Source organism: Chionomys nivalis, chromosome 16 (genome assembly GCF_950005125.1).
Source record: "Chionomys nivalis chromosome 16, mChiNiv1.1, whole genome shotgun sequence".
Taxonomy (NCBI): domain Eukaryota; kingdom Metazoa; phylum Chordata; class Mammalia; order Rodentia; family Cricetidae; genus Chionomys; species Chionomys nivalis.
In genome coordinates this window covers 28,246,461-28,273,529 of record NC_080101.1, presented here as the reverse complement: position 1 = coordinate 28,273,529, position 27,069 = coordinate 28,246,461, and the positions used below count along the sequence as shown (strand labels likewise).

Below are 27,069 nucleotides of genomic sequence, written 5' to 3'. Positions count from 1 at the left end.
GAGGGATTTAGTTACGTCACTGTCGGCTCCTCCCATTGGTCCGGGCGGGTGGGGTTCAACGCCATGATGTCAGACGCCTAAAGGGGCGGAGCGACGGCTGGAAGGAGGAGGGAAGTCGGCCTTCAACATGGCGGCCGTGGTACTGGCGGTGGCTACGGTGACGGTCTGGCCCGGGGCGGATAGAGTTGGAATGGGGGTTGTTCGCTCTCCCTAGGGGCAGCGGGAGCCAGGCGGGGACTGAGCCCGGGAGGCCGGGCGGAGCCAGCACCTTTCAGCTTTCTGGACGGCAGCGGTATTCAAGTGAGGGGGCCTGTCTCTGGGGGAGGGGGAGAGGGGCGGAGTTGGGGGAAGGGGCCGGTACCCGGCGACAGTGGAGGAGGGAAGCTGGGGACCCGGTGCCTGGGGGCCCCCGCAGGATGAAAGGAGCTGGAGTACCGGGGAGGGAAGGAGGAAGAGCCGGACGGCGACCGACGTCTAGGGCGGATTCTGGGCGAAGGGTCAGAGTTGACTGGAGAACAGAAGGGACCGGAGTTGAAGGGGCGGAGGGCAGACGGCAGACGGGGTGCGGGCAAATGAGTTGGAATTAAGGGGACTAATTCTCTCCTAGGAGACGGACTCAGTAGACCTCTCTGCCATTCCAGTGGGAGCTCAGTGGGAGCTAGAGCAGGTCGAGGAACGAAATCCAGGTTTAGGAAAGAAAGAGTGCTGGGGAGTTGAGGGCGAGCGTGGAATGTGAGCATTTAGTTAATTGGGCGATGAGATGAGGGAGAAAAAGAGATCAGACCAGGGTGAATGCTTTCGGAGTAGGGGGAATCTTTGGCATTGTCTGGTCTTTTCTAGCTATATCTTCCCTAGACTTTAATCCCTTTTTTTTTTTTTTTTTTTTGGTTTTTCGAGACAGGGTTTCTTTGTGGTTTTGGAGCCTGTCCTGGAACTAGCTCTTGTAGACCAGGCTGGTCTCGAACTCACAGAGATCCGGCCTGCCTCTGCCTCCCGAGTGCTGGGATTAAAGGCGTGCGCCACCACCGCCCGGCTAATCTTTTTTTTTTTTTTTTTTTGGGTGGAAATACCTGGGTTACCCACCTGGGTCTCATAAACAACCCCAAGTCTGTCTTTTGAAGCCAAGCATTTGCTTTTTTACCAGCGGTCCTTGACCCCATGTAATTGTTTTCTGACTTGAGACTTAAAGTTTTTTTGTGTTGAACTAGAGTAAGATTTTGATACTTTTTAGACATCATAGTGTGTTGTAACCCAAAATTTGTCGTGTATTATATATAATGTTCTAATTCTCATTCTTAGCGCTTTATCTGTTTCTTCAGTCGTAGTTGTTAGTATTTGGGAATTTTAATAAATATGGTGGATGCTTCTCTGTTGAATTTTTTTCAGATTTGATGATAAAGCAAGGTATTTCATTTTCATTGGTAAATAGTTCTTTTTAGGGTCTGAACAATTAAGAACACTTATTCATGCAGAGGACCTGATTTCAGCTCTTGTCCCTACATGGTGGCTCACATTCATCCATAACTCCAGTTCCAGGGGATAGTTCTGAAACCTTTTTCTGACCTCCATGACCACTAGGCAGGAGTGTGGTGGGTACATACAGCATGAAGGCAAAATACTCATACACAAAAAATAAGTAAATCTACAAAATTTTTATTTTTCCACTTGCCATCACACCCAGCCTAAAACCCCCCCCCCCACCTCCCCGGTGTCCTGGAACTCTTTCTGTAGACCAGGCTGCCCTCGAACGCACAGAGGATCCACCTACTTCTGCCTCCTGAGTGCTGGGATCAAAGGCATGATCTCTGGGTTTATAAACATTTTTCTTCCTACTTAGTATCCCAGCCTAGTTAAACTGAAAGTTTCCATATCATCTTAAGCAAAGAACACAAAATGTCTAAAGTCAATAAGAAAAAGATTGCCTTAGGTATCGTAAGTGAAGTTTTTTTTTTTTTTTTTTTTCTTCGAGACAGGGTTTCTCTGTGGTTTTGGAGCCTGTCCTGGAACTAGCTCTTGTAGACCAGGCTGGTCTCAAACCCACAGAGATCTGCTTTCCTCTGCCTCCCGAGTGCTGGGATTAAAGGCGTGCGTCACCACCGCCTGGCTCCGAAAGTGAAGTTTTATAGATTGAGTTTTTGTTTCTGATTCATTTATTCATTCTGTTACTGAAAACCTACTGTGCATTTCATCAGTGAGTCATAGTTATGGAACCGGGGAATTAGTAGTTCTTTAGTAAATGTCCCTGTCGCTGCATAGCAGGTAATTAACGGCCTCATGGAGAAAAAAGTCTTAATTTACAAAGATTGAAGTATGTAAATATAAAAACTCCCTGAATTTTTACTTTTTTTTTCCCCTGAGATAGGGTTTCTCTGTGTTGTCTTGCCTGTCCTGAAACTCGCTTTGTAAGCCAGGCTGGCCTCGAACTCACAGAGATGAGCCTGCCTCTCCTGAGTGCAGTACCACTCTGCTGAATTCTTTTAAACTTTTCTTTTTAGTATTCAAAACTTTTTACTTAATTGTGACATGTGTCTGTTTTTGTTTCCTTTTTTAATCTTTTTTTTTTTAAGTTTATTTTTGTGCGTATATGTATGGGTGTCTTATGGGTGTCTTTCCTGTATGTGTGTCTGCACAGAAGAGAGTGTTCTGGAACTGGAATTTCACAGTTCTAAGGTTCTGTGTAGGTGCTGGAACTTGAATTTGGGTCTTTGGAAAGGAGGTAGTGTTCTCTCTTGTCCTCTGCACTCTCTCTCCAACACCCCTCTTTCCCTTTTCTTTTGATACTCTCTTAATATGCATTAGGATGTAACTCTGGCTGACCTAGAACCCTGCAAACCATTCTGGCTTAAAGACTCAGATCTTCCTTCTTCTGTTGAGAGTTTGAGGATGAAAGGCATTTGCCAGTACCACACTTGGCTGGCTTTATTTTTCCTTTTGATTTGGGAAAACAGTATCCTAGTAAGATACAGTAGATAGACATTGCCAGTGATTATCAGTGCACATTTCTTTGACAAATGTCACCTGTGTCTTTAGCCTTTTTTCTTTTCTTTTTTTTTTTTTTTTTTGGTTTTTTGAGACATGGTTTCTCTGTGTAACAGCCCTAGCTGTCCTGGAACTAGCTCTTGTCAACCAGGCTGGCCTTGAACTCAGAGAGATCCGCCTGCCTCAGTCACCCCAAGTGCTGGAATTAAAGGTGTGTGTCACCAGCGCCCAGCCCTGCCTGTTTTTAGTTTTTAAATCGACCAAGTCCTGCTGGTGGTTGTGCACACCTTTAATTCAGTACTCAGGGAGGCCAAGACAGGTGGATCTCTGAGTTTGAGGTCCAGCCTGGTTTACAGAGTGAGTTGTGAGTTCCAGGACAGTCAGAACAACCTTCAGGAATTGGTTCTTTCCTTCCCCCCTTGTGGGTTCCAGGAATCAAACTTAGGTTGTCAGGTGTGGGTTCCTCTTTTACCTTTTGACTATTGTATTTAAAATCTATCAGGAGTGGTGTCATGTTCCTGTCATCTCAGCACTTCTGAGTTGTACAGGACCCACTTGAACTACATAGTGAGACTTTACCTCTCCTACTGCCCCAAAAAGCTTAGGGTTCCTGAAGTTTAACTGATGATGCAAGTTCTTTTGCATATTTTCAGCATTGTAAGTATATCAGTATTTCTGAGTATAGGCACTGATTTTTTTTTTCTGTTATATTTTTTTTTTTTTTTTTTTTTTGACAAGGTTTCTCTGTAGCCCTGGCTATCCAGACTGCCTTGAACTCACAGAGATCCACCTGTCTCTGTCTTACTGGGATTAAAGGCGTGCACCACCACCACCACCAGGTACACGCATTCTGGTATATTGGTTCTTAATCAGTTTCTGTGTCACCCTGGCTGGCCTGGAACGCCCTACGTAGACCAGGCTGTCGTCAGACTTCCAGCTGTTTTTCTGCCTCAGCTTCTGGGACGGTAGCTTGTGCCACCATGCTTTGCTCAATAGCAGTTACTGATGCTTACTAAACACTTGCAGCATCTGAGTCACTGCACTGGCTCCTGGTAGAATCTTGTGCTGACTGAGTCAAGAGGCTGCCAGTATGTGTTTTGTTGCTTCATTTTCGTCTTTGGCACTTGAGATTGGGAAACTTAAACTGTTTAATGATTTGGGGAGGGGGTTTAAAATGGTATCTGTTGTGTGATTTTTAAATTGGTGTTTTCTAAAGTTGGACTTGTTTTCATGTATTTGTTGGCAATTTGTACTTCTGGGAAGTTTGTATATTTTATTTTTTGTCATTATTTTGGGTTGTTTCTCTTCTTGGTTGAGTAAGATTTCTTTCTTTATCCTGGTTATCTTTTGAAAGAGGGTCTTGATGTAGCCCTGACTGACCTAGAGTTCTTAATCCTTCTGCCTTTGTTTCTCAGGTTGGGAATCACAGGTGTAAAACACCACACATTCAGCTTATTATTATTATTTATTTATTTTTTTTTGGTTTTTCGAGACAGGGTTTCTCTGTGGTTTTGGAACTAGCTCTTGTAGACCAGGCTGGTCTCGAACTCACAGAGATCCACCTGCCTCTGCCTCCCAAGTGCTGGGATTAAAGGCGTGCGCTACCACCGCCGGGCAGCTTTTTTTTTTTTTCCGTGACAGGGTTTCTTTGTAGTTTTGGAGCCTGTCCTGGAACTCTGTAGACCAGGTTGGCCTTGAACTCACAGAGATCTGCTCTGCTCCCAAGTGCTGGGATTAAAGGTTTGCGCCACCACCACTCTGCAGCTTAATTAATTTTTTAATGTATGAGTTATGAATATCTTCCTATATTTTATGACTGTCATTTTTTAATCTGTTTATGCCTTCTGGTGAGAGTAGCCCATGATTTTTTTTTTAATGTTGATTTTTTGAAGATTTTATGACCAGGCACATGTTTGGAGGTGAGAGGACGAGTTATGGGAGTTGGTTTATTCCACCATGTGGATCCTGGGGTTTGAACTCTGGTCATCAGGCTTGGTGGCAACTGCTGAGTCATCTTGCCAGCCTTAGTTTTGAGACAGGGTCTGGCTACATAGCTTTGACTGGCCTGAACTTTAGCCAGTGTACTCTTCTCTGCCTCCCAAGTGCTGGGACTACATGTGCAGTCTCACATCTTGTAAAACTCATTTTAATGAAATGAGCTTTTCTGTCTTTTATAACTTTTTTTTTTTCAAGCCAGGGTTTCTCTGTGTAGCCCCAGATGTCTTGGGACTATCTCTGTAGACTGTGCTGGCCTCAAACTCAGAGATCTGCGTGCCTCTGTCTCCTGAGTACTGGAATTAAAGGCATGTGCTGTCATCATCTGGCTCGTTTTTTTTTTTTTATTATTATTATTTTATGTGTATGTGTGAGTGCCCATGTATGGAATGTGCACCGTGTGTGTGCCTGGTGCCCTCAGGAGGTCAGTAGACAAATCGGGTCCCCCGGCCTCATGCTCTCCAGGTGAGCACTCTACTCACTAAGCTGCATCCTCATCCCGGCCTTTTGAGTCTGCAGAATGTAGCTTAGTTGGCAGAGTGCTTGTGTGGTATACGCACAGCCCTGGGTTTGGTCCTCAGCGTGGAATAAGCTGGACGTGGTGATGCACACCTGTAATCCCAGCATTTCGGGAAGTGGAGGCAGGAGGACCAGTCATCTGTGGTTACATAGTTAATTTGGGGCCAGACTGGACTTGTCTCCGAAGATTGGGGATGAGGAGTGGAGGAAGAAAGGGGGAAAAAAGGCACTCAGGAGGCAGAGAGGCAGGTGAATCTCTATGAATTCTTCTTGATCTGTAATATATCAACTTTCAGTCCAACCAGGGATACAGAATGAGATCCTGTCTCAAAAGAAAAAAAGGGAAGAAACCTAGAAGTAAAAAAAAAAAAAAAAGTGGAGCTCAGTAGTAGAAACTAGGACATTGGACGTGTTGTCCTTGGAATGAAATACTTCCCATGGAATGCCAGTTAGAGCCGGAAAGTTTCTGATCATAAAAGAGCAAGAGCAAAGGGGGATGGCTCTTAGATAAGAGCTTTTGCTGCTCTTCAGAGGACTGCGTTTGGTTCTCAGCACTCACACTCAGGAGTCTTACAGTTGTGTTTACCTGCAGCTCCAGGTGATGGGTGTCTAGGCTCTGTGGGTACCTGCATCGTGTGGACACATACTTACAAATAATGATAGCACACACGGATGAATCTCTGTGAGTTCAAGGCTAACCTGGCCTACAGAGTGAGTCCAGGAGAGGTTCCAAAGCTACAGAGAAACCCTGTCTCGAAAAAACAACAACAAAACCCCAGCAGAATTGGCCTCTCTTCATCTGTTGCTTTTCTGTCTCACTGTGAGATGGCAGCTGCTGCTATCACAATGAGGTCTTCATGGAAGCTGTTTGGACTTTTCAGCCTTGAGCTGACTTTTACCTCTTTTTTAAAAAGTGCTTTATTATGTTGCTTAGGGTGGTCTTGAACCCATGGCTCAAACGCTCTCCCTTTTTCTGCGTTCCTAGTAGCTGGGACTAGACGTGCTCATTACCATGTCCTGCTGTCTTTCCTATAGCGCTCAGCCTCAGTTAGCAGTAAAAAGCACACTGAGAAAATGGTTACAGCTGGTTGAACCAGACGCTTCTCTGTCGCTGTGATGAAACTGACCAAAAGCAGCCTGGGAAAGGAAAGAGTTTCATCTTCCAGCTCACAGGTCACAGGTCATTACTGAGGGAAGCCAGGGCGGAAACTTGAGGCAGGAACCAAAGCAGAAACCACAGAGGACTATTGCTTACTGGCTTTCTTTCCATGTCTAGTTCAGCCTGCTTTCCTAGGACCCCTGCCCGGGGGTGGTGCTGCCCTGTAGGCGCTACCACATCAAGAAAATGCTGCACAGACCTGCCAACAGGCCCATCTGATGGAGGGCACTCCTCAACTGAGGGCCCTCTCCCAAATGACTGGAGTTTGTATTAAGGTGACAAAAACCAACCAGCTCCCTGAGTGAGGTGGCACAAGCCTACAGTACATGGGAGGCAGAGTTAGGAAAATGACTGCTCCTTACAGCCGGTTGTGTACTGCAAGTTCTAGGCCGGTCAGGGTTCGTAATGAGACTATCTGAGAAGAAAAAGCAGGGACTGGAGAGATGGCTTAGCAGCTATGAACAAACACTGCTGTTGAGGATCCAAGTTCAGTTCCCAACTCCCACATTGGGTGGTTCGCAACTACCTATAACTTCAACTCCCAGGGACCCAACTTGTACACATAAACACATACACATAATTAGAACTAATGGAAATAAATTCTGAAGAAAGAAAGGGGTGGGTAAATCAGAAGAGAGCAACAAAACAGCTGATAATCTGCTAATTTGACTTTCAGCTACCTTTAATGCCATACGTTGTTGTTTGTTGCTGCTTCAGTGACCTGTCCTCAGCCTCCTTTAATACCCTATTGGGACGCATTCATGATCCACATGGCTTTGCCTGCCTTGTTGGACAGCAGCATTTTAATCCTAATCCTGATTTTTTTTTTTTTTGAACCTGGTCTTGTTTATGTATATTCTGGCTGGCTTGCTACTTGATATGGATGTAGCCCAGGCTGGTCTTGAACCCACTATAGCTCTCCTGCCTCAGGCTTCTAAGTATTGAGGCAGAATCCCGCCTCCACACACATTTGTTTAAATATATGCATGTATGATACATATATATCATACATATACACACATATATACACACATTTGTTTTTGTTCTTTTTAAGACAGGGTTTCTCTGTGGCATTGGCTGTCCTGGAACTTGCTCTGTAGACTTCCTGCCTCTGCTACCATGATTAAAGGTGTGCTCACCCACTGCCCATCTGTTTGGATATTTTTGTATCATCTATTTTGTGTATTCTTTTGTTTGATAGAGATTTCTGTTGAAGCTGTTTCTTCTTCATTTCAGGTATTCTTTACCTCCAGATTTTTTTTTTTGAGATTTATTTTATTTTTTAATTATATGTGTACAAGGGATTGGCTATATGTTTGTGTACCACCTTTGTGCTGTGCCCATTGAGGCTGAAAGAGGGTTTTGGATGCCCTGGAACTGGAGTGACAGATTGTTGTAAGACACCATGTATGGGTGCTTGGAACCAAATCAGGTCCTCTTCCAAGAACATCAAGATCTCTTTAACTGCAGAGCCATCTCTTCAGCCTCCTCTTACACATATATTTATTTTAAGATTTATTTTTTATTTTATGTGTATGACTGTTTTGCCTGCGTGTATATATGTGCATCATGTGTCTGCCTGTTCACTGTGAAGTGACCATCATTCCTTCCTCACACCCTTTTGGAGACAGTGTTTCAGTATTTATAGACCAGGCTGCCTTCAAAATTAGTGATATCCTGTTCTGCCTCCTGAGTACTGGTATTGAAGGCATGTGCCACACGATACCTGTTGTGGGAGATTTCTACACAGTATGAAGGTATTTTGCTATGATTGGCTTAACAAAGAGCTGGTGACCAATAGCAAGGCAGGAGATATAGGCGGGACTTTCAGGTAGAGAGAGGAAATAGGAGATAATTAAGGAACCAAGGAGACACCAGCAAGACGCAGAGGGAGTCAGAGATACAGAATGAAAGGTAAAAAGCCCACTATAAAATATAGATTAATAACAGCAAGTTAATTAAAGTTATAAGAACTAGAAGGAGGAACAAGCCTAAGTTAAGGCTGAGCTTTCATAATTAATAAGTCACCATGTCATTATTTGTGAGGAAAGTTCAACTATATATGGTGCCCAACATGGGGGCCAAATGATGTTTTTCTGTTGGCTTAGTGGCTACACATTAATCTACTGATTTTTTGTTGTTTTTTTTGTTTTTTTGAGACAGGGTTTCTCTGTAGCTTTGGAGCCTGTTCTGGAACTCTTCTGTAGACCAGGCTGGCCTTGAACTCACAGAGATCCTCCGGCCGTGCTGGGCCACCGCCCTGATAATCTACTGATATTTTAACTATCGTCTGCTGCTCAATGGCCCCTCAGTCAGTGACCCACTGGCCATTTGGGCTGGGGCTGGTAGGACTGGAAGCCCCACCAGGCCTTGGGGTGGGGCACTGATGGAGGGGCTGTGGGGGCTGCAGATGATAATTGAAATATCAGTAGATTCATCTGCAGCCACTAAGCCAACAGAAAAACATCACATGTCTGCTCTTATTTATTTATCTGCTTAATTGTATGCTTGAAAAGATGTATATGGGGCATAGTTTTGCATGCCTTTAATCCCAGCACTTGGGAGGCAGCAAGGGCAGATCTTCTGTGAGTTTGAGACCATCCAAAGCTACATAGTGAGACCATGTTTTGGAAAAAAGATGTTAAACCACCCACATATTTTACTTATTTATTGTGAGTGTGTACATGATGTATATATATGTATGTGTGTGTGTGTGTGTGTGTGCATGCTTGCGTTTGGGTATGCATATGCGATGGTGCATGTGTATGTGTGGAAGTTAGAAAACAACTTCTTCTGAGAGTTGAGTCCCTTCTTTGACCTTGAATTCTGGAGGTGGCGCGCAGGTCTTTTGGAGGGATATATATATATATATATATATATATATATATATATATATGAAATTTATAGATATAAACATAAATATAAAATATATAAGTATACATTATATATTTTTATTATATATGTATTTTCAACAGCTTGCTGCTGGGATTTGGTGGAACCAAAATGCTGTCTGTTTTGAGATTGAGTAGGGCTTCTGGCTGGGCCCTTGTTGGTGGGTCTCTTGACTGGGCTTCATGCTCGGGAGATGCTACTGACTGAATTTGGTGATGGGAAGGACTGTAAGCAGGGTACGGCAATTGTCTTCGGGCAGATTGGGCTATGCTTTAGTTCTACTTCATAGCTGAACTGGCTGTAAACGGGGGTCTGGAATAATGTGAGCTGCATGTTGCATCCTATAAGGTTGGGTGCATCCTATAATTTGGCTGCAGTCTCTCTGAGTAGGGCTGTTGGCAAACACTGTTCTAAAGTTTAGTGAGGTTGCTGGCTGTTCTGGTCCAGAGTGTCTGAGCTTGGGCTTTGTGATTGGATGGAATTGCAGATGTACTCTGCAATCTGATTTTTGGATTGGGGTAATCAATCCCAGCATTTGAGTGGCAGAGGCCAAGTTCAAGGCCAGTCTGGTTTACAGAGTGAGTTCCAGAACAGTCAGAGCAACAAAGCGAAACCCTATCTCACAAAGACCAAAAAAAAAAATAAATAAATAAAAAGGAAAAAGAAAAAAACTTGGGAAATTGTCAGGTGTTTTGGAGAATGGACTTCACTTTTGGTTTGTCTGCTTTTGGAAAAATAGCTAGAGCTGAAGTAGGTGTTAGCTGTTATGACCTTGGTGTGTGCCTAAGTGCACTTACTTTACGCTTCGGGTTAAACGTTCTGTACTGCTTTCTGAGACCTTCAGATTGGCCATGGGGAATGCTTTTCAGAGTCAAAAACCTTAATTAGCCATTTCTCCAGAGAATAGGGTAAAGACTTTTAAAGTGTTTCTTTATCAGGCTGGTATTGATGACTTTCTGTTTTACTGGAACACTTCAGTTGGGTAACTAGAGGCTGTGTGTGGGAGTGGTAGTATGGTTTGGAGATTGTCATTATAGTTGGTAGCTGTTCAGTCTGTTTACCTGATCTAGTACTATCAATTTTTGGCAGAATATTTAGTTGCTAAAAGAGCTAGGTTTCTAGTATACTTTGTTTTTTTTTAAATATTTATTTATTTATTATGTATACAATATTCTGTCTGCGTGTATGCCTGAAGGCCAGAAGAGGGCACCAGACCTCATTACAGATGGTTGTGAGCCACCATGTGGTTGCTGGGAATTGAACTCAGGACCTTTGGAAGAGCAGGCAATGCTCTTAACCTCTGAGCCATCTCTCCAGCCCCTCTGGTATAATTTGTATAAAACAGGTATTTCATTTGATGATACTCCTTGGACTCTTAGAGCCCTGGTGTGCCGTTCATTCACCTGATTCTTTCCTATCTTTATTTTAGAATTGTCTGTCCTCTTTAAATTTTGTCATTTCCTTTTCTTTATGAATTACATACTTAGATGTTTTTTTCTTCCCATTTTGTGTGTGTTTGTGAATGTGGTGTACTCAGTTGTGTGTATAGGTTAGAGGAGGATGACATTGGGTGTTTTTATTTTTTACTTTGTTTTTGTTTTTGAGACAAGGTCTCACTTGAATCAGGCTCATTGTACTTCTGCTAGCCTGGCTAGTCAGCAAGCCCTAAAGATCATCTGTCCACTGTGGGCTTAAAAGTGTGAGACACCATCTCCAGGCTTATTAAATTTTTTTTAATATTTATTTATTTATTTATTATGTATACAATATTCTGTCTGTGTGTATGCCTGCTGGCCAGAAGAGGGCACCAGACCTCCTTACAGATGGTTGTGAGCCACCATGTGGTTGCTGGGAATTGAACTCAGGACCTTTGGAAGAGCAGGCAATGCTCTTAACCTCTGAGCCATCTCTCCACAGGCTTATTAATTTTTAAAAATTATATTATTTATGTATATGAGTATATCCATGTGAGTGTATGGGTGCCTGAAGAGTCTAGAAGAGTGTTTCAGGTATCCTGGAACTGGAGTTACAGGTAGTTATGTGGGTTAGGAACCAAATTCTGGTCTTCTGGAAGAGCAGTAAGTGTTCTTAACCATGTCTTCAACTCCTTGTGCAGTTTTCTGCATAGGTGCTGGGCATCCGAACTTGGGTCCTCATGTTTGCATAGCATTTTAGTCACTGAGCCATCTCACCTCTCTCTTTGTTTTGTTTTGAGACAGTGTCTCTGTAACTGGAGGTTTTTCTCTCACCTGCCAGTTCCCAAATAACCATTCAGAGGCATAATATTAATAATAAATGTTTGGCCAATGGCTCAGGCTTATTACTAGTTAGTGCTTATATGTAAATTCACCCATTTTTATTAATCTGAGTATTGCTCTGTGACCATGGTGTTACCTCATTTTCTTCATGTCTTGCTTCCTCCATGGCTGGCTGGTGTCTCTTTTGATTCCACCCTTCACCTCTATCTCTGCTTGGGTTTCCTGCCTGGCTCTATCCTGACTTGCCATTGGTTTTATTTATCAATCAGTGAGAGCAACACATTCTCATAGTGTACAGAAAGGCATCCCACAGCAGGTCTAACTATGTATCCCAGGTTGGCCATTAACTCAAGAGATCTGCCTGCCTTTCCCTCCCTAGTGCTTAGGTTAAAGGCTTGTGTCCCTATGCTTGACTCCACTCCTTTCCTTTCCTTTTTTTTTTTTTTTTTTTTTTTTTTTTTTTTTTTTTTTTTAAGATACACTTGTCTCTGTGTGTATTTGCACATAAATGCAGGTAATGGAGTAAGGAAGATGATGTCAGGTCCCCTAGAGTTACAGTAAGGTTTTCAGACATTGATATCTTCTGCAAGAACAGTAAGTGCTTAACCTCTGGGCCATATCTCCAGCCCTCCACTTCTGATTCGTTCGTTCGTCCTTCCTTCCTTCCTTCCTTGTTTTTTTTTTTTTGAGACAGGGTTTCTCTTTAGCTTTGGTATTTATATATTTATTGGTTTCTTGAGACAGGGTTTCTCTTTAGCTTTGGTATTTATTTATTTATTGGTTTTTTTGAGACAGGGTTTCTCTTTAGCTTTGGAGCCTGTCCTGGAACTTGTAGACCAGGCTGGCCTCAAACTCACAGAGATTCTCCTGTCTCTGTCTCTCAAGTGCTGGGATTAAAGGCATGCACCACCACTGCCTGGCCTGTTTTCTTCTTTTTTTTTTTTTTTTTTTTTTTGGTTTTTCGAGACAGGGTTTCTCTGTGGTTTTGGAGCCTGTCCTGGAACTAGCTCTTGTAGACCAGGCTGGTCTCGAACTCACAGAGATCCGCCTGCCTCTGCCTCCCGAGTGCTGGGATTAAAGGCGTGCGCCACCACCGCCTGTTTTCTTCTTAAAAATATATTTGTTGACTAAGTTGGCCCTTGAAGTTATAGGTAGCTAAGTATGAGCTTGAACTGAATTCCCTGCTTCCACTTCTACCTCCTACAGGTGTGTTCCACAGGTGTGCTCCTGAAATTCTTTGATACGGGCGTTGAAGACCAGATTTTGTGAATTTTTGGCGGAGGAACATAGTTGCTTGTGAACTGGAGTTTCAGTTGGTACCCAGTAAAGTGTTTGGAATGGAGGCATGCAGCAGGACTTCAGATTAGTAGTTCAGTTAAGATAGCAAACTTCCTTTAAAAGTTGAGCTGTGGTGGCACACACACACACACCTTTAATCTCAGCATTTGGGAGGCAGAGGCAGGCTGATGGCTGAGTTTGAGGCCAGCCTGGTCTATAGAGCTAGTTCAAGGATAGCTAAGGTTGTTACTGGCCCAGTTCACAGAGATCCACCTGTCTCTGCCTCCTGAGTGCTGGGATTAAAGGAGTGTGTCTCCAATCTGTTTTTGCTTTGTTTTCAAAATAAAAAGTATCTTGAATATAGCAATGTAAGACCTATTTTTAGGGTGCAGAAAATTTGGGTACATAATTTTAAGTATATATTTAAAATATTCAGGAAGACAATTTTGATGTATTGACATAATTTGGAAAAACATCTGAGATTGCTTCTGATTAATTTGATTGGGATAGTGTAGCAAAATGTCCTTAGATATATCAGAACTGGTTAGAAAGACTAGGTTGGTTTGGAGTTAAGCAGAAGTACAATGTAGTCATGCTTTTGGGCTGGGAGTGTTGCTGGGTAGCAGAGTGCTTGCCTAGCATATGAAGGCAGATTTGAGTCGTGTACTGTAAAAACCAAACCAAACCACTTTCCCAGAAAGGCAAATACCTGAGCTAATGGGAGCTCACTAACTCTAGCCAGACAGGGAAGGAACCAGCATAGGACCATACTAGACCCTCTGAATGTGACTGACAGTTGAATGGCTGGGACAGACTGTGGGACCGCTGGCAGTTGCACCAGGATTTATCCCTACTGTTTGTACTGGCTTTTTGGGAACCCATTCTCTTTGGATGATACATTGCTCAGCCTGGATGTAGTAGGGAGGGCCTTGGACCTTCTCCAAAGCAATGTGCCTTACCCTCTCTGATGAGGAGTAGATGGGGGGGAGGGGGAGAGAGAAGGCGGAAGAAATAGGAGGAGGGGAGGGAGTGGGAACTGGGGTTGGTATGTAAAATGAAAAAAGATAGTTCTTTTTAAAAAAAATTTAAGAAAAAGCTTCCCCTCAAGTTCTGCTTTTGCCCATTTACTGATATTGTTTTCTTATTTCTAAGTATCTCTTTGTTACAAAATGAGCTGTTAGTATGAACAATGCCAGTAGATTGATTTTCTGTCTTTATAAGATGACAATGACATGATAGTTTGCCAGCTAGTCACATATGGGTTCCTGTATTTAAGTTCTATTAAAATTAATCAAAAAGAAATAACAAATTGCGAGGTAGCATTCAGGTTTTTTAATTTCTTAAAAAGATTTTATTTAATTTTAAGTGCCTTGATGTTTTTGTCCACATTCGTATCTATGTGAGGGTGTCAGATTCCCTGGAACTATAGTTACATGCAGTTGTGAGCTGCTGGGAATTGAACCCGGGTCCTCTGGAAGAGCAGTCAGTGCTCTTAACTGCTGAGCCATCTCTCCAGCCCACCCCCGAGTGTTCGGGTGTTCTTAGTGGACTAGCAGTCATTGGGTTCTTCTTCATTCATTGTTATTGTTCTGAGGTAAAAATCTTTGATTACTTACACATTACTGTGTATCTTAAATAATAACAAGGCTGGGTATTGGTGGCACATGTCTTTAATCCTAGTACTCAGGAGGCAGATAGACAGATCTTTGGGTTTTGAGGGCAGCCTGATCTGCAGAAGTAGTTCCAGAATAGCCAGGGCTATCTACACACACACACACACACACACACACACACACACACACACACACACACACACACACAAAAGAGAGAGACAGAGATAGAGAGACAGAGAAGAGAAGAAAAGAAAGACAAATTAGCTTCTCTTATATTGGGGTTTCTTTTGAACTTCAGGACTTCAGGAGTGAGAAGTAAAGACTTTGTGAGTCCTAAAACATTAGTTTTCTGTTTTGACTTTTTTTGCCTCTGTTTTCTTGTTTAGTTTCAAGACATAGTACTCAAGAAATCTTTCCTTGTTTTTTAGGTTCTAAATGGCTTCTAAGAAGTTGGGTACAGATTTTCATGGTAAGTGAAACATTAAATATTATGGTTTAAGTTATGATTTGATTAGAAAATATAAATTGCTTTAGTATTTTGTTATTTTTTTTATACGGAACAGCCTAAGTAAAACAAAGTGTACAAAACATAGCATGTCCTGGAACTACGGAGATCAGCCTTGCCTTGACCTCACAGACCTCTGGAAGAGTAGCCAGTGCTCTTAACCACCGAGCCATCTCTCTAGCCCTGCTGCTTATTCTCTCTGCCCACCAGGCCCACCTATCCCTCTCCTGCCTAGGCTATTGGCCATTCAGCTTTTTTTTTCTTCTCTTTTTCTTCTTTCTTTTTCTTTTCTTTCTTTCTTTCTTAAATTTTAGACCAGTCAGGTACCTTAGGCAGGCAGGGTGGAACAAAAGCAACACATCTGTACATAATTAAATACATGTACCATAAGCAAATTTAACACACACTTTTACACAGGTAAAGTAATGTTCTGCAGCATAGACAAATGTAACCCATCTTTACATAGTTAAAGTGATATTTCACAAGAGTTGAATGCTTCATGTATCTGAGACATGGTCATGGGTTTGATTCTCTAGTACTGGGGGTGTGGTGAAAATCCATATTATTCTAGAAAGTAATAATATTTTTATTCTTTGTGCTAAAAAAATGATTGTTTCACTGGTACGTACTCATGCCCTCACCCCCTAGAAGGCAAGAAAAAGTTCGTAGAGAACTCTTAAATCAAAGACACCTATTGTGAGGAGTCTCATTAGTTCAGACGGATGTGTATCAGACAGTGGTGTAGGTTCTGAGAATACAGACGTGGCATAGTGGCACACAGTGTAATACCAGCTACTTGAGGACAAGGTTGGGTTGTGAACTCGAGACCATCCGTGTCAGGTACCAATACTTTGTCTCCCAAATAAAACAGAACAACCCAAACAAAATGATTTTGAGACTACACCTTCAAATAAGAGTTGACTTGGCTATAAGAAGCCTATGTTTCCTTTGACAAGACAGACAATACGTATAATAGAACAGCTATGTAGTATGTTAGAAGAAAAGAAATACTGCGAGGTCAAGTCAGACTGCATAGTGAGGTAGGGTGCTGCGGTTAAACCTGGCTCAGAAACGTTTGAGCAGAGTTGAAGACGTGAAGGAGTGAGTTGTGAATCCAAGAGAAGAGCATTCCAGATAAAGAAACAGCGGGTATGGAACATTTTAGGGCAGGTTTGAGCTTGACATCATTTCAGGCAGAGGACCCGTGACTCAGGCAGTAATCCAAAGGACAGTTGTTAGGAGATATGGACAGAAAGACCCTAGGAGGCTTTTTTAGGCTACTGTGAGTACTTTGGATCTTTTTTTATTATTTATTTTTTTTGAGACAGGGTTTCTCTTTGTAGCCCTGGTTTTCCTGGCCTTGAACTCATAGAGACCCACCTGCCTCTGCCTCCAGAGTGCTGGGATCAAAGGCGTGCGCCAGGCCCTACAAGTTCTTTGGATTTTACATTGAGTATAATTGAAAACAAACCCTCCTAGTGAAGATAGTGAAGTAGACTGAGTAGACAGGTCTCGGTCAGGTAAGCTGTTGGAGAAGGGACTCAAGTCTTAGCAGAGCCTAAATGTGCATTCTCTTAAGTTATAGCAAAATAAGTACTAAGGTTATTTGCTAATGTTTTCTTCTTCTTTATTATTATTATTATAGGGACTTTCAGTTACCTTGATGATGTCCCATTCAAAATAGGAGACAAATTCAAAACACCAGCTAAAGTTGGTCTACCTATTGGCTTCTCCTTGCCTGATTGCTTACAGGTTATCAGAGAGGTGCAGGTAAGTCATGAATTTTATTTAGTGTTTAGTGCATTGATAAACTTGGATAAACTGTTCTTACACCTTTCATTTTTTCTTGTTGCTCCTATTAATGCCTGGTTTATAGTGGTACCCAGACCTCCATTTATATGTTTGACACATGCATAGATTTTGTTTAGCCCATTTCATTTTATGTGTGTGTGTGTGTGTATACACACACACACATATATATATTGGGTCTCAGTGCTTTCTTTGCACTGAATTTACACAAAGCAAATTCCAGTTACCCATTTCAGATACTCGCCTCTTTCCCTTGTTGATGTCCTCATTGTCTTTCAGATAATGTTTTCTTTTGTTCTGCTCACACTTAGTTTTCACCCAGGCTGTTAGAGTAGCAGTTGGCTCTGCTGCTTGCAAGGTTTTTCACATCATTTCTAGAATAATGATTTTAAGGCTTAAAATTATTTTTGAAAGTTTATAATTCAATGATTATTAAATCAAACATAGGGACATCAGGTTTCGTCAGAGCACATTCGACCATCTTCATGTTCCGAGTCAGCAAGAGTTTGTTGAATATACTTTTTGCATTTTTCCCTATACCTGGCTTTCCTTGTGAGTTGTCTCTGGGTGGAATAGTCTCTCTCTGACTGTACAGAACTGTGCCTAAATGTTCTCCAGGGTTTCTTTCTCGACTCTCTCCTATTGAGAGCTACGTTATATAGAAATGCATGAAATTACGTCTTGAAAGCACCAAAAAGCTGAGTGTTGCTTCATAAGTGCCTGCCTTTGGGGACCGAGGAGAGTCAGCTCAGTGTCCTCAGAGGTGCTTACAGCTTAGGTGTATTGTGAGAAACCCGGAAGAGCACAGTGCACTCACAGAACTTTACTCCACCTTGTTGGAAAGGAAATTTTGTTTCTGGGGACTCATTAGGACATCAGCATGTCACTTTAAAAGGATTTTGCCTTATAGAGTCTGTGTGCAGAATTCATTTTTCTTTTTTGTTGTTTTTGTTTTTATTTTGGTTTTTCAAGACAGGGTTTTTCTGTGTTGCTTTGGAGCCTGTCCTGGAACTAGCTCATGTAGACCAGGCTGGCCTCAAACTCACAGAGATCCGCCTGCCTCTGCCTTCTGAATACTGGGATTAAAGGCGTGCTGTCCAACTCTCAGTTGCTTTGTTTTAATGACTTTATTGAGATAAGATTTACATACCTTGAAATGAACTGTTTCAAGCTATACTTCAGTGATTTTTTTTTTTTTTTTTTTTGAGACAGGCTTTCTAGCCCTGGCTATTTTGGAACTAGCTCTGTAGACCAGGCTGACAGATCTCTCTCACCAGGCTCAGAGATCCACCTGCCTCTGTCTCCCAAGTGCTGAGATTAAAGATGTAGCTACTACCACCCCACTTGATTTTGTTTTTAATTAATTTTAATTTGTGTCCTTTAGTGTTTTGCCATGGGTGTGTCAGGTCCCCTGGAACTACCAGATGATATTCCAAATAACTGTATCATTGTATTCACACTAGAACTGGAGGTGTGTTCCAATTGTGTCCATCTTACCTGCCTGTGGTAACTGCCTCTTTCATTATGTATTTTGTGGGTGTGAAGTTGTATTTTGTGGCTTTGATTTTCATTTTACTAATGACACTAAGCATCTTAAGTGGTTTTGAATACTGGATAGATAATCTTTTTTAAATGGAGACTTCATTGGGCCCTAAGGTACGTTTTTACCTTATACCTTTTACCTATACTTTCCTTGCTCCATTTTCCTCATAATAAATAATCATTAAATACCTTTCTTGTGTATGTAGTCCTTGTAATAATATGATTTTAAAAAACCCCAGAGCTAGAGATGTAGCTTAGTGGTAGCATGTGTGCTCTACATGCACGAAGCCCTTGATTTATCTCTGTCACTGTACACAGACATACATATAAATACACAAACATGCACACACAATTGAAAATATAAGACAAGAGGTGAGATGAATGAAGCCTTGGGTTTATTGCTACCACGGCACGCGTGCGCGCGCACACACACACACATACATAGCATGCACATACAATTGAAAAAATAGGAAAGAGAGTCATGATGGTTTTTGCTAGGAGTAGACACATATGCTGTAGTCCCATAGGCTTGGGAGGCTGAGGCAGGAGGTCCACTTTCATACAGCAGTTTGAGGCCAGCAAAGCAAAATGGGTGGCCTTGTATCACTTACCTTCCTCATTGCTGACAGGATTCCTACAGAAACCACTTAAGGTAGAGAAAGGATTTATTTGGGTTATGTTTTGGGGAAAGCAGTCCGTCATGGCAGTGGAGGCGTCCTGTGGGACTGGTTTCTCTCTGCTGCAGCGTGAGTGTGAGGTAACTGATCCCATTGATAAGTTGGATAAGGGGCTATGCCCCAGCCCTTCAGGCAAGCCCCACCTCCTAGAAGTTTCATAACCTCCCAAATAAGCGACATTAGCTGTGGACCAGCATATGAGCCTGCCAGGTAATTTCACTTTGAGGCCTTCATAGTCTACTCTTGGGCCCCATAGGCTGGCCTGGAATCTGGGCTGGGCTGTATCCCTCAAACCTCCCCCAGCCAGGCCCCGCTAACTAAAGGTTCTCTCCCTCTCCCCCAACCCAGAATCTCACTAAAAAGCCTGGTTGGCCTGGAATTCATTATGTAGAAGAAGCTGCCCTCAAACCCAGAGATCTGCCTTCTTAGTGCTATTTTGGATTTTTTGAGACAGAATCTCATTCATCTCATTCTGTTCTCAAATTCAACTAAGTAGTTGAGGATGATTAGGAGATCTGCCTTTACAAGTACTGAGATTACAGGGGTGAACCATGCTGTCCTGCTTTTATATGTTTTGCTTTCAAATGATGAAAACTAACCAGTGGACCTTTAATCCCAACACTCAGGAGGCAGGGGCAGACGGATCCCAGTCTGATCTACCTAGTGAGTTCCAGACAGCCAGGGCCACATAATAGACACTATTCAACCAATGTGAGTCAGTTAACATACATAGCATCTAGGGTCCTGGAAACTTCACTTGGATGCTGTGGCCACAGTAGTGTAAGGTAGTCCTTAGTGTCTGTGGTTCATAACAGTTTGCAGTCATTTTTGTTTTTTTGAGACTGGGTTTCTTTTACTTTTCTTTTTAATATTTATCTATTTTATGTATATGACTGCTCTATTTGCATGTATGCCTGCATTACAGAAGAGAGAATAAGACAGAAGATGACATCAGATCCCATTATATATGGTTTTGGACCACCATGTGGTTGCTCTGAATTGAACTCAGGACCTCTGGAAGAGCAGCCAGTGCTCTTAACTGCTGAGCCATTTTTCTAGTCCTAAGATTTTATTTTCTTAAAATGTTTTTTCTGGAAGTTCTGAAATATTTAAAAGTACTTCCTACAGGAAATATACTACTTTCTGCCTCCCACTAGGCCTGCCTCTTAACACCCCTTCCACCTCAACACTGGGATCAGTGATCCTAAGGAGCCAGCCATATCCAAACCATAGCATCCCTCCATTTCCTGTGGGATGTGTTCTGCAACCTATGGAGGATGCCTAAAGCCTCAGGTAGCAGTTGAGCTAACCGCTAGGTATCACACTGGTGTGCTGGACACTCGTCTCTGGCAAGACTGAGTGGGAGAGGAGGCCAGATTTTATCACACTATTCAGGGTGTCATTAAAGAGATTTAGTTTTTATTTTATATGAGTGGATGCACCACATACATGCCTGTTACTTACAGAGGTCAGAAAAGGTGTTAGATCTCTTGTGACTAGAGTTAAAGATAATTGCTGGATGGTGGTGGCGGCACACGCCTTTAATCCTGCACTCGGGAGGCAGAGGCAGGTGGATCTCTGAATTCAAGGCAGCCTGGTGTACAGAGTGAGTTCCAGGACAACCAGGGCTACACAGAGAAACCCTGTCTTGAAAACCAGCGGAAGAAGATGAAAGGATAGTTTTGATCCACCATATTGGTACTGGAACAGAGCTTGGGTCCTCTACAGGAGCAACAAATGCTCTTAACTGCTGAACTATCTTCCAATCCACAAGTTAAGATGTGTATTTTTGGAATTTTTGCTTGCTATTCTTTTATTGTAGTTATTATAAACAAACAAAACTATAGCAACGGAAATGGGCCAGTGGGAAACCTCTAGTGAGTTGATAATGCTTGCCTCTTTTTTTGGTTTTTCAAGACAGGGTTAATGTATCTGACTGGAGGTGCCACCAGAATAGCTTTCTTGAGTGGGTGGCTAACCCCGTCCCCCAGCCATGTACAATTAAGAACGAGAAAACCAAAGGGAAGAGAAGCAATGGATGTACAGATTCCCTTTGGTCTGGTATGAGGGTTAATTTATAGAAGTTATCTGGGAGCATGGTTTGGACAGTGGAAGTCTTGGTGCTCTTGTGAGGCTCAGCCTTGTGCTGGCGTGCTGCCTGCTCACACAGGACTGAATTGGGTAGGGGACAGTAGCAGCCCCTGGGCTCACACCTCCTCTCTCTGCTGTATCTCTGCAGTATGACTTCTCCTTGGAAAAGAAAACCATTGAGTGGGCCGAAGATATTAAGCTAATCCAAGAAGCTCAGCGAGAAGCGGAGCGGAAGGCTGAGGATGCGGAAGCTAAAGTGACTTCTAAGAGTGGCCCAGAGGGTGACAGCAAAATGAGCTTCTCCAAGACTCATAATCCAGCCACAATGCCACCTCCGATTAACCCTATCCTTGCCAGCTTACAGCACAACAGCATCCTCACTCCAACTCGGGTCAGCAGTAGTGCCACAAAGCAAAAAGTTCTCAGCCCACCCCACACAAAAGCGGATTTCAATCCTGCTGACTTTGAGTGCGAAGAGGACCCGTTTGATAATCTGGAGTTAAAAACCATCGATGAGAAGGAAGAACTGAGAAACATTCTGGTAGGAACCACTGGACCCATAATGGCTCAGTTACTGGACAGTAACTCACCCAGAGGAAGCTCGGGTTCTGTATTACAGGATGAGGAGGTCTTGGCCTCCTTGGAGCAGGCAACCTTAGATTTCAAGCCTCTTCATAAACCCAATGGCTTTATAACCTTACCACAGTTGGGCAACTGTGAAAAGATGTCGCTGTCTTCCAAAGTGCCCCTCCCCCCTATCCCTACTGTAAGCAATATCAAATCCCTCTCCTTCCCCAAACTTGACTCTGATGACAGCAATCAGAAGACAGTCAAGCTTGCAAGCACTTTCCATAGCACATCCTGCCTCCGAAGTGGCACACCCCGGAATTTCCTGAAGCCTTCCACCCAAAGCAGTGCCAGTGAGCTCAATGGGGACCATACTCTTGGGCTTTCAGCTTTGAACTTGAACAGTGGCACAGAGGTGCCAACCCTGACGACGTCCTCCCAGATGCCTTCCCTGTCTGTCTTGTCTGTGTGTACAGAAGAACCATTGCCTCCAAATCCATGTCCCACAGTAAGTTTTCAATCCTAACTTACAGTCCCAAAGATGTCTCAATGATCCCTTTTAGCAAATGTCTCCCACAAGGCCTAGTGTTAGATGGGGCTCTGTAGAAAGGCTTTTTTATCTGATAGCTATAATTCCAGATATTTTTCTGAGGACCAGGTTTACTACTTTTGAACCCAGCTTTGATATTTATGTTTGGTTCTTCTTCAGTGCCAGGCCATTGCCATGGTAGACAAGGACTCTGCCACTGCCCTACATTCCCAACTAAAACTTGGTTAATGTTCACCTCCCTGTATCTTTAAGATCTTTTCCTTTGCAAATGTAAGAGATAACACAACCTCTAGGAATGGTATTTCTCTGTTTGATCTTGATCCTTTTTTGTACTGTTATGTCTTAATAGATTTTTTGTCTTTGTTTTTGGTGGTTTTAGATGAGTCAGGGTCTTACTGTATGGCCTACATCTCCTACTTCCATCACAGTGTGTGCCCACCCCTGTGCCTGGCTGTCTGGCTGTTGTCCCTCTGCCCATCTTCCTTGCAGATACTCCTGGTCACACCCTCTCCTCTCTTCTCTCCTCTCCTTCCCTCTCCTCGCCTCGCCTCCCATTCTCATGTGCCCTGTTTTTGTTTTTCTGATCATGATGTGGCTCTGTAGGAACTACATTTCTTCAGACTGAATGGTGACTGTAGATTGTAATTGTGTGATTCTTTGTTATCCTCTTCAGCAGTATGTGTTAGGCAGTCTGAAAAGTGGGTCGAAGGATGCATTAGGATGGATTGATAAAGAGACTGTAACTTTCTCATCCTGAAGAAAATCTAAATTTATTTTTGTTTTTTGAGACAGCATTTCTCTGTGTACCCTTCATTGTCCTGGAACTCACTTTGTGGACCAGACTGGTCTTGAACTCACAGAGATCCGTCTACCTCTGCCTCCTGAGTGCTGGGATTAAAGGCATGTATCGTTACCCTCAGCAGAAAATACTCTTTTGGTACACAGAATGATGGTAAAACAGGGCAGTTTCTTTGTCAGGTAGTATAAGCTCAGCTTTGATGTGTGTACCCCAGAACAACATTTCCGTATCCTGGCTATATAAATCTTAGAAGCCGCAGAGTCTCTTTCTATACTAGCTCATAGATGTTTTAAATGGCAGTGTGTGAAGAGGCTGTGTAGAGCCAGGAAGGAGCCTAGTTGCATTGGTAGAGACCACAGCAGAAAGACGGAGTCCTGGCTGCCTCACTAGTGCCCCTTCCCAGCAGCGGCCCTCCTGTGAATGACGTGTGAGTACCTCCACTCTCAGGGAGCCCCTTGGCCCAGGGAAACTTGACTGACTGCTGAGCATCATGGTCCTTGGAGTGGGCTGGGTCCTGATTCCTCTTGGTCAGTTGCTGGCCTCTGGTCAGCGCTGTATTCCTTTTCATGAAATATTAGATGCATTAGGTAAATGAAAAGCACCCTGAAATGATGGGGGTTCAGCCAGTGCCCAGCCTCGTTTAGATGAACCCCTTAGAGACCAAAACCAGAGAACTAACCCTCCCTCCTTTCCTCCTTCCTTTCTTTCTTTCCTTCTTCCTCTCTCTCTCCGTTCCCTCTTCTCCCCTCCCTTCCTTTTTCTTTCTAAGATTGCTTTATTTTTCATGATTTGCCTGCATGTATATATATGTACCATGTGTGTGCCTGGTGCCTGAGGAAGTCATAGTGTGTTGGATCCTTGGGAACCAGAATTAAAGACAGTCTGAGTGGCCATGCCTGCGCCGGGACGCAAACCTGAATCCTCTGCAAGAGCATAGGTGCTGAGCTGTCTCCAGCCTCTCCTAAATCCCACAGAGTCTAGCATTTCAGTTATTCTGAGGCCGGTTTTCTGTACCTCCACTTCCACCTGTAGAAGCTTTTGATACCCTCCATCAATCTCTGGAGAGTTTGAAATTTACTGTTGATTTGCCTTATCATTTACTGTGTTGGGCCCTTCTAGTCTCTACAGGATCAGAGTTAGGCCAGGTTTTAGTCATCGACTATGAAAAATTAAAATCGCATTTTGTGCTTGCCAATAAATACATATTTTTACTGAAAAAGTTCCTAATGAGAAAGAACTGCCTAAATGTGGTAATGGTGTCTTGTTTACATGAGTCTAGGATGCAGCACAGTAGTATCGCACTGCACACATACAATTTTACCTGTAGTAATCATAATCATGCCAGATAACCTTGATGAAGGATGTGAAACACTCTAGTATTAGCGATTTTGACAAGGGGTCCTTTTTTATTTTTTAGATAGTCTTTCTATGTAGCCCAGACTGCCTTAACTTCAGGATCCTCCTCTTTCCTAAGCCCCAGTAATAAGGGATCCTTAGTGGTGTGTGGTTAATAAAGCATTATGTGAAGGAGACAGTCGTTTTTCTCTGTTCAGGAAGTATTCTCCGTCCTAATATTTAAAAAAGAAAAGAGACTTTCCTCTGTCCTAGTATTTAAATCCTCTGCATTGAGCTGGAGAAGAGATGGCTCAGTGGTTAAGTGTTCTCACTGCTCTTAAAGAGGTCCCAGGTTTGGTTCCCAGGACCTACATGATGGCTAATAACTGTGTAACTCCACTTCCAAATCTCACAACATCTTCTGGGCTTTGCAGTCACCAGACATGCACATGGTGTACACACGTAGGTGCAGGCAAGCAGAAAGTAAATAAAAATCTAAAAACCTTTTGGGCTGGATATGGCATGGTGGTATATACCTTTAATCAGAGCACACTGGAAGCAGAGGGAATGAATTTGAGGCCAAATTGATCTACACAGAGAATCCTAGGCCTGCATAGTGAGACCCTATCTTTAAAACAAACAAAAACTGGGGCTGGAGCAGTGGCTCAGAGGTTAAGAGCACTGGCTGCTATTCCAATTCTCAGCAACCACAGGGTGGCTCACAACCATCTATTTATATAGTGGGATCTGATGCCCTCTTCTGGCATAAAGTTAACCGAGCACTCATTTACATAAAATAAATAGTAAAACAAAACTACCTAATAGTAATATGACTTTATTATATCTGTTGGCTATTACATTATCTCTAATGTTTATGACAAATGATGTTGAGATGACTATTTTATTTATATATATATATATGTATATATATTACATTTTTTATAGATTTATTTTTGGTGTATGAGTGTTTTGCCTACATATGTTTGTATGCTACATGCATGCCTGGCACTGTGGAGTTCAGAAGTATCTGGAGTTGTGGACAGTTGTGAGCCACTGTGTGGATGCTGGGACCCAAACTCAGGTCTTCTGCAAGACCAACAAGTGCTCTTAACCAGTGACCTGGGTTGATATTTTAATACTCCTAAAGACTCGGTCCCTAGATGTGTAACTAGAACAAAGAATTTTATCAGGCTTTCCATATAGCCACATTTACCTGAAGGTAATAACAGTTCCAAAAGCACAGTGTATTAGAGGACTGCACACACTTTACTCCAAAAGTAATTTCTAGAGATGTTTTTGTTATTTTTTCATTTTGCTTTGAGACAGGGTTTCTCTATATAGCTGCAGCAATCCTGAAACTCACTGAGACTGGCCTCGAACTCACAGAGATTCGCCTGCCCCTGCCTCCCGAATACTGGGATTGATTAAAGGCGTGCGCCACCACTGCCCAGCTAGCTCTTGGAGCTGTTTAAAGGGAGAGGCACACCTCTTAGAATAGTCCTGGCTTCTAGCTTCCTGGCCGGGCTCATGTGAGAGTTGCCTTTGTTGTTTGAAGAGCTGGTGCTTTGGAGCCAGTCTCCGAGAAGGCTCATAGAGTCTTGAGTCTGCAAAGGGGCTAGATTGATTTATGAGGATGGCGCCTGCACCTTGCTGAAGTCCCTGAAAATGGACGCTTAGAGTATGTTATGGGTGGTATTTCAATGGAAGCCGCTAGTCTACAGGCCTGTGGTCTTCCTGGCTTTCCCCAGCAGAGTTTGAGAACATCTGGTTATAGCAGAACTTGTTTTAGGACAGAAGACTATACATTGCCTTAATTCTACCCAATAGAAAAAGAAAACTAGGAAAAAATAACATGTTTTCTTTGCTTCTTGGGAGCCAAACTACCATGAACAACTTGGGATTTTGTTCCCATGGTGAATTGGTCTGGGAGTGAGCTGAGTTGCTCTTGTACCTTAGGTTTCATTATCAGAGATGTAACCAGTCAGATGAGAACTAGGGAGGTTCAGTGGCAGGCAGCAAACTGCTTGTAGCCAGTGTAAGTACGCTGTGGCCAGGATTCCAGCCTAGTGTGGCAAATACTCCTTCCTGCCTTGGCTCCAGAGGACAGCATCGTTAGCAGAAAATGGAGGGAGTGTGTTGTGTGGGGCAAAGGTAAGTGCCCTCAAAATCCTGAGGCCTGCACTGACTGCATGGGAAGCCCAGAGCAGTGATGAGCAGGGGTGAGACTAGGACAGTCGGGTCCAGAGTGGGAAAGACCTTAAGGCTGATGGAGTGCTAGGGAGAAAATGCAGAGGCTGTTCCAACATTAATCCTGTAGGTAGGTTCTCACTCTGAACTACTTTTTAAGTCACAGGGATCGGGGCATGCAGCAGCATGTGCTGTCTGTATTTTCACATGTAGGGCTGTGGGTAAGGGCTCCAAGGGCTGGAGGTGATTCCCAGCTTTTCTCCTTGTCTGGTACTCGGTACCTCTCCTTCCCACCCCACAATGCCTGGTCAGTA

General features: G+C 43.0%; 1 protein-coding gene across 2 annotated transcripts in view; it reads left to right on the top strand.

The window, feature by feature from the left end:
- Window positions 1-109: 109 nt before the first annotated feature.
- Window positions 110-27,069, top strand: part of Ubap1 (ubiquitin associated protein 1) — a 29,424-nt gene continuing 2,464 nt past the window's right edge. The window contains exons 1-4 of one of the 2 annotated variants that reach the window (XM_057790689.1): window positions 110-292; window positions 15,122-15,162; window positions 16,844-16,968; window positions 21,466-22,392. In XM_057790689.1, the coding sequence (XP_057646672.1) occupies window positions 15,129-15,162; window positions 16,844-16,968; window positions 21,466-22,392 (1,086 nt within the window). In that variant the 5' untranslated portion in view covers window positions 110-292; window positions 15,122-15,128. Of the gene's footprint in view, window positions 301-15,121; window positions 15,163-16,843; window positions 16,969-21,465; window positions 22,393-27,069 lie in introns of both variants that reach the window. The other variant, XM_057790688.1, reaches the window with a different exon arrangement.